The sequence below is a fragment of the Perognathus longimembris genome, chromosome 21, assembly GCF_023159225.1.
Source record: "Perognathus longimembris pacificus isolate PPM17 chromosome 21, ASM2315922v1, whole genome shotgun sequence".
Classification (NCBI taxonomy): Eukaryota; Metazoa; Chordata; class Mammalia; order Rodentia; family Heteromyidae; genus Perognathus; species Perognathus longimembris.
Genome location: NC_063181.1, coordinates 7,106,216 through 7,113,338, shown reverse-complemented (window position 1 = coordinate 7,113,338; position 7,123 = coordinate 7,106,216). Strand labels below are relative to the sequence as shown.

At 55.4% G+C, this 7,123-nt stretch overlaps 1 protein-coding gene across 1 annotated transcript; it reads left to right on the top strand.

The window, feature by feature from the left end:
* Positions 1–698: 698 nt before the first annotated feature.
* Nefm (neurofilament medium chain) lies at positions 699–5,699 on the top strand. Its single transcript, XM_048330778.1, has 3 exons — positions 699–1,814; positions 2,519–2,643; positions 4,274–5,699. Exons 1-3 carry the CDS (start codon positions 729–731, stop codon positions 5,697–5,699), a joined length of 2,637 nt encoding a protein of 878 aa, XP_048186735.1. The 5' UTR covers positions 699–728.
* Positions 5,700–7,123: the final 1,424 nt, after the last annotated feature.

Below are 7,123 nucleotides of genomic sequence, written 5' to 3'. Positions count from 1 at the left end.
TGCGGGAGGATCGGTCCTCAGAGTCCATTAAAAAATATATATATATCTTCTAGACATAACTCCTTTGGGCTCATCTCCGAGGCTCTAAGAGGAGGAGTGGGGGCAGGGGAGGGGGAGGCCATGGAGGGGGACGGGGAGAATGAAAGGAACAGGCCCCAGGGGGAAGGGCAGGGCGCGTGGGGATAAAGACACGGGAGGCCCACCCGGAGGGAAAAGTGATCAGACACAGAACATGCGGGAAGCAAGGGGAAAGTAAGGGGAGAAGGCGCCAAGGATGCGGCGGACGAGCCGCTGGGAGACCGGGTGGGGGCCCCGCGGGGCGCGGGGAGACAAAGAAAGGGCGTCGGGCGCCGCTTCGCCCCGCAGGTGGGGGAGATCGGCTGGCGGGAGGTGGGAGATGCGGGGGGAGAGAGGGGGACCCTGAGTGGTCTGGGGTCCGGATGGAGGCCGGGTGGGGGGGGGGAGGAGGAGGGGGAGGCCGGGACGGGCGAGGCGCGGGGTGGGCCCACCCACGTGGAGCGCGCGCCGCACCGGCTCCGCGGCCGATCCCCACCCTCCCCCCTCCTCCCCTCCCGCCCCGGGCCCCCGGGGCCCGCAGTCCCCGCCCCCTCGGCCGCCGCCCCCACGGGGCGGGGCGCTGGCCCGGGCCCAGCTCCGCGGCTATAAATGGGCTGCGGCGAGGCCGGCCGAGCGCGGTGGCAGCCACACACACCCCGAGGCCGTCCGAGATGAGCTACGCGCTGGACCCGCTGGGCAACCCGTCCGCCTACCGGCGGGTGACGGAGACCCGCTCGAGCTTCAGCCGGGTGAGCGGGTCCCCGTCCAGCGGCTTCCGCTCGCAGTCGTGGTCCCGCGGCTCGCCCAGCACCGCGTCCTCCTCCTACAAGCGCAGCGCGCTCGCCCCGCGCCTGGCCTACGGCTCGGCGGTGCTGAGCTCGGCCGAGAGCAGCCTCGACTTCAGCCAGTCCTCGTCCCTGCTCAACGGCGGCGGCGCGGGGGGCGCGGGCGGCGACTACCGGCTGGCGCGCGCCAACGAGAAGGAGCAGCTGCAGGGGCTGAACGACCGCTTCGCCGGCTACATCGAGAAAGTTCACTTCCTGGAGCAGCAGAACAAGGAGATCGAGGCGGAGATCCAGGCGCTGCGGCAGAAGCAGGCGTCGCACGCGCAGCTGGGCGACGCGTACGAGCAGGAGCTGCGCGAGCTGCGCGCCACGCTGGAGATGGTGAACCACGAGAAGGCGCAGGTGCAGCTGGACTCGGAGCACCTGGAGGAGGACATCCACCGGCTCAAGGAGCGCTTCGAGGACGAGGCGCGGCTGCGCGACGACACCGAGGCGGCCATCCGCGCGCTGCGCAAGGACGTGGAGGAGGCGTCGCTGGTCCGGGTGGAGCTGGACAAGAAGGTGCAGTCGCTGCAGGACGAGGTGGCCTTCCTGCGCAGCAACCATGAGGAGGAGGTGGCCGACCTGCTGGCCCAGATCCAGGCGTCGCACGTCACCGTGGAGCGCAAAGACTACCTGAAGACCGACATCTCCACGGCGCTGAAGGAGATCCGCTCGCAGCTCGAGTGCCACTCCGACCACAACATGCACCAGGCCGAGGAGTGGTTCAAGTGCCGCTACGCCAAGCTCACCGAGGCGGCCGAGCAGAACAAGGAGGCCATCCGCTCCGCCAAGGAGGAGATCGCCGAGTACCGGCGCCAGCTGCAGTCCAAGAGCATCGAGCTCGAGTCCGTGCGCGGCACCAAGGAGTCCCTGGAGCGGCAGCTCAGCGACATCGAGGAGCGCCACAACCACGACCTCAGCAGCTACCAGGTAGGGAGGGAGACGGCGGCTGCGCGGCGCGCCTGCGCCTGCGCCCGCGCCCCGGCCAGCGCCAGCGCCGCCGCGCGCCCCCCGGGCTCCGTGCCGAGCGCGCTCCCCGCCCCCCATCGCGCCCCCTGGCGGCCGCGGGTCCCCCGCAGACCCGGACACCCACCCCAACGGGTGCCCCCGATGAGTAGTATCATTATTATTTCATGATTCCCCCCCCCCGTTGGGAGTTCGACTCTGCACGTTTAAAGCTGGGTGGGGCGGAGAGGGGGGGCGCATTTGGGTAATTGAACAACTTTAGGATCGCCCATGCCAGAAATGCACGGACTCGGCGTTATTTTCCACCGCGATCCGAAAAGCACTGAGCATTGGCTTTATTTAGCCCCCAAACTGCTTGGGTGAGGAGGGGCGCGGGGACGGATGGGGGGGGAGGGTGGAGGGGGGCAGGGGGGAGTCCCCTCTTGGGGTTTCCCCACGCGTGTGTGTTCCCGTGGCAACGCGTTCGGGGGTCCGCGGGTTTCAAGTGCCGCTGTCTTCTTCATTTCGTTTGTTCCGGAATCCCAAGTCCAAATGAGAGCCCCAAGGAGGGGGGGGGGGGTGATGGGGGGGGTGAGGTTTACCGAGCTGGAGGGAGGGGGGCGGGGAATGGGGGGGGAGCCGGCGGCCGGTGAGGGAGCCGCAGTGCAGACTCCCCATGTCTGTTTCAGGACACCATCCAGCAGTTGGAAAATGAGCTCCGGGGGACGAAGTGGGAGATGGCTCGTCATTTGCGCGAGTACCAGGACCTCCTCAACGTCAAGATGGCTCTGGATATCGAGATCGCCGCCTACAGGTGAGCGCCCCGCACTTCCCGCACTGCAGGCTCCGCAGTTGGCAGGCGGGTGGGGTCCTCGTCCCGTCACCGCCTGGCTCCGGGCTTCGTGAAACAAAAACCACCCAAGAGCTGCAGGTGCAGTGGAGGGGGCGTGAGCTGAGATGCGTTGAGGAGGGGCGGGGTGGGGGGTGGGGGGGTACACCGGTGGATTTCGGTGCTTATGCTTCAGCTTTTTTTTATTTTAGTGAGAAACGCTTGAATGAAGTTTCAGTTTTTCATACTTTATGCACAGCTTGTCACACCGATCACTGTCAAGGACAAACACCAGGACATTCTATGTCTCTCTTCGTGATGGCTTACTGTTGCCTCATCTGGCTGAGAATAAAGACAACTTAGAAGATGGATATACTCATTTTCACATATGTAGACTATAGATGTGAAATTATTAGACTGTATAGTATAGATTGCACATGCCAGACGTGATTACTCATCTACCTCTATCTAGAATTCTAAAAGCATATGTACATAAGTGCACACACATATATACGGAGATGTATATAAACATCACTACTTTATTGATGGATTGGTTACAGATCTCCTAATATGAGCTTGCTTTTTGACTAAATTCTTGATTATAAACCATTTTTCTACCAATGAAGTAATTGTAAGAAGAATAAATTGCACTTCCTCTTTTCAACAGAGGCCGAATAATTATTCTTTTTTTTTTTTTTTTGGCCAGTCCTGGGCTTTGGACTCAGGGCCTGAGCACTGTCCCTGGCTTCTTCCCGCTCAAGGCTAGCACTCTGCCACTTGAGCCACAGCGCCGCTTCTGGCCGTTTTCTGTATATGTGGTGCTGGGGAATCGAACCTAGGGCCTCGTGTATCCGAGGCAGGCACTCTTGCCACTAGGCTATCTCCCCAGCCCGAATAATTATTCTTAGTAGATGTATTGTTATTAAAATTTCAGACCAGGGTCTGGGACTATGGCCTAGTGGCAAGAGTGCTTGCCTCCTATACCTGAAGCCCTGGGTTCTATTCCTCAGCACCCCATATACAGAAAACGGCCAGAAGTGGCGCTGTGGCTCAAGTGGCAGAGTGCTAGCCTTGAGCAAAAAGAAGCCAGGGACTGTGCTCAGGCTCTGAGTCCAAGCCCAGGACTGGCTAAATAAATAAATAAACAAATAAATAAAATTTCAGACCAAATTATAGTTGACTCACCAATATTGACACCTAGCCATAGTATAAATTCACCTAAATTCTGAAATACAGTTAATGCGTTTTGTGAAATGTTTGAACACTGTGTTTGCCTAAGACATTAAGTCCATATCCAGATGGCAAGGTTAGTAAAGGTTAGTTGGTTGGAGGACTGTGGGGGAGGGGCACTAGAAAGCCTTCTAGCATATTCGCATGGGGCCAAATGACTCACAAGTACAGAGCTGTGAGTACATGTGGTTGTCTGACCACAGCTGGGGGTTAGTTACTGTAAGGAGTCTGTGAGGGGTTAGCTCTCCAGGAGAAACTGACCAGTGACACAACACGAGGTACTGCGAGGGCCCCAAAGAATCTTTCCTTTGTGCAGCTCCAACAGTGCCCATCACGTAGTGGAGCTCCCCAGGTCTGATGCCTTGATTTGAAATTCTCTCCTTAGAAAACTGCTGGAAGGAGAAGAGACCAGATTTAGCACATTCTCAGGGAGCATCACCGGGCCACTCTACACCCACCGCCAGCCCTCGGTCACAATATCCAGTAAGATTCAGAAAACCAAGGTGGAGGCCCCCAAGCTAAAGGTGCAGCACAAATTTGTCGAGGAGATCATCGAGGAAACCAAAGTGGAGGATGAGAAATCAGAAATGGAAGAGGCCCTGACGGCCATTGCAGAAGAGCTGGCCATTTCCACCAAAGAAGAGGAGAAGGAAGAAGAGGCTGAAGAACAGGAAGAGGACCAAGGAGCCCAAGAAGAACAGGAAGAAGAAGTGGTAGCTGCCAAAAAGTCCCCTGTGAAAGCTACTGCCCCTGAGATGAAAGAGGAAGAAGAGGAAAAGGAGGAGGAAGGCCAAGAGGAGGAGGAAGAGGAAGAAGATGAGGGTGCTAAGTCAGACCAAGCAGAAGAGGGAGGATCTGAGAAGGAAGGCTCCAGTGAGAAAGATGAGGGTGAGCAGGAAGAAGAGGGAGAAACCGAGGCAGAAGGTGAAGGAGAGGAAGTGGAAGCTAAGGATGAGAAGAAAACTGAGGAAAAGAAAGAAGGTGTGGCTGCCAAGGAAGAGCTGGTAGTGGAAGCCAAGGCCGAAAAGCCAGAGAAAGCCAAGAGCCCTGTGCCAAAGTCCCCTGTGGAAGAAGTGAAGCCCAAAGCAGAAGCCAGACCTGCCAAGGGCGAGCAGAAAGAGGAAGAACAGAAAGCTGAGGAAGGAAAGAAAGAAGTGGCCCAGGAGTCGCCCAAGGAAGAAAAGGTAGAGGCGAAGGAGGAGAAGCCGAAAGACGTGCCAGACAAGAAGAAAGCGGAGTCCCCCGTGAAGGAGAAGGCAGTGCAGGAGGTAATCACCATCACCAAATCAGTGAAGGTGAGCGTGGAGAAAGACACCCGGGAAGAGGAGAAGCCACCACAGGAGAAGGAGAAGGAGAAGGAGAAGGAGAAGGCAGAGGAGGAGGGAGGGGGTGAGGAGGAAGGAAGCGATCAAGGTGCCAAGGAATCCAGGAAGGAAGACATAGCAGTCAATGGGGAGGTAGAGGGCAAGGAGGAGGAGGAGGAGGAGGAGGAGGAAGAGCAGGAGACGAAGGAAAAGGGTAGTGGGAGAGAAGAGGAGAAAGGCGTGGTCACCAATGGGTTAGACTTGAGCCCAGCAGAGGAAAAGAAGGGGGGCGACCGAAGTGAGGACAAAACGGTGGTGACCAAAAAGGTAGAAAAGATCACCACGGAGGGGGGCGATGGTGCTACCAAATACATCACTAAATCTGTCACCGTCACTCAAAAGGTAGAGGAGCACGAGGAGACCTTTGAGGAGAAGCTAGTGTCCACTAAGAAGGTAGAGAAAGTGACTTCTCACGCCATCGTGAAGGAAGTCACTCAGAGTGACTAAAGGCAGGAGTCCACTGCGAAAGGTTAAGCCATAGGACACTTTCAAAAATAAACATGCATGTGATTGACAGCATCAAAAACCGAATGGGTTCTCCCATGGGGGCTCCGGGCCTTGCCCTTGTATTTACCTTGTGCAATACGAAGGAACTGCATGCCAGCTCAGGGTGCTCCCTCCTTAGTCTTTTTTGGGGGGGGACTTCAAATGCATGATCACGTATGTACCCGGGGAAGTGGCCAATCTCCTAAGCTGTTTGGAAGGGGGGTGTTCAGGGGTGGGGAATGTCTTGAGATGTGCTATGTAAAGTACCAACTGAGCCAAAAACTAATCAATGAAACACGGAACTCTCTTAGCCTTAAGGAAGCTATATACGAATCATTATGTTTACCTCACTGGTGCATTTAAAAGGGACTTTTGTTCATGGGAGAACGTTGAGGACATGCACAGTTTACAACCTTATGTTGATCAATGTTAAATGTCACAGCAGTTCTTGCTTAATAAAGGTCATATTGGAAACATCGTCACGTGTCGGAAGTTATTTCACAGGGAAACCTCCACTGCCCAAAGATTTCTCTCCCTAGAATAGATTTGGGGGGCGGGGGAGGGGGGGCAGTGGCTATAAGGTCCTTCTATCCTAAGACAGTTGACTGCAGAAGCATCATGGCTAAAGACATCTTCAAGTGTCAAAATCTACCCCCATTGTCCCCTTCAAAATATATATATATATATATATATATATATATATATATATATATACTTGAGCCATACTTCCAGCCTTTGGTGTTTTGATTGTTTTTAACTATTATATTGTCTCATGATTTTGCCCAGGGCCAGCTTAGAACCCCCACTTAGACTTTCCCACATAGCCAGGGTCCCCAGTACATACCACCACACCCAGTTGTAGTTGCTGTTGTTGTTCTTAAAATGGAGGTTTGTTAACCTGATGCCCGGGCTGGCTTTGAACGTTCACCCCCTCCATCTACGCCTCTAGAGGAGCTAAGACTGTAATCAGGTGTCAAATCTTTACTTAGCTCAAGACTCATCCCCCAGGTTTTAAATTGTATTTCTGAAATGAAAAACCAAAGCATCCGATGAGAAAGAAGAAAGCGGTGGGATAGCAACCATCTATCTCCAGGCATCGCCATCGCAAACCGAAATTCAGAGGACCTCAAGGTAAGGGTGGGGGAGACAGACGGCAGTAATGAAGTTGTAATAATGAAGGAAACTGTCACTCACATCTCAAAGTTGAGTCACAGACCAAGGCGTCTGCAGACTGTGTAACACTACGGAAGTGACAGGGCAGAAGTCTCTGACACAACAAGAGATACCCAACCTCACACTCATCCCTCTGCTTCACACACACACACACACACACACACACACACACACTCAGCCATACCAACTCTTGGCTTGGTTGATGGAGACAT

Excerpts from the sequence above, each read along its gene's own strand:
- Nefm (XM_048330778.1), top strand. The coding sequence starts at position 729 with ATGAGCTACGCGCTGGACCCGCTGGGCAACCCGTCCGCCTACCGGCGG. Across the intron at positions 1,815-2,518 it reads ACGACCTCAGCAGCTACCAG|GACACCATCCAGCAGTTGGA; the intron begins GTAGGGAGGGAG and ends TGTCTGTTTCAG. Across the intron at positions 2,644-4,273 it reads ATCGAGATCGCCGCCTACAG|AAAACTGCTGGAAGGAGAAG; the intron begins GTGAGCGCCCCG and ends TTCTCTCCTTAG.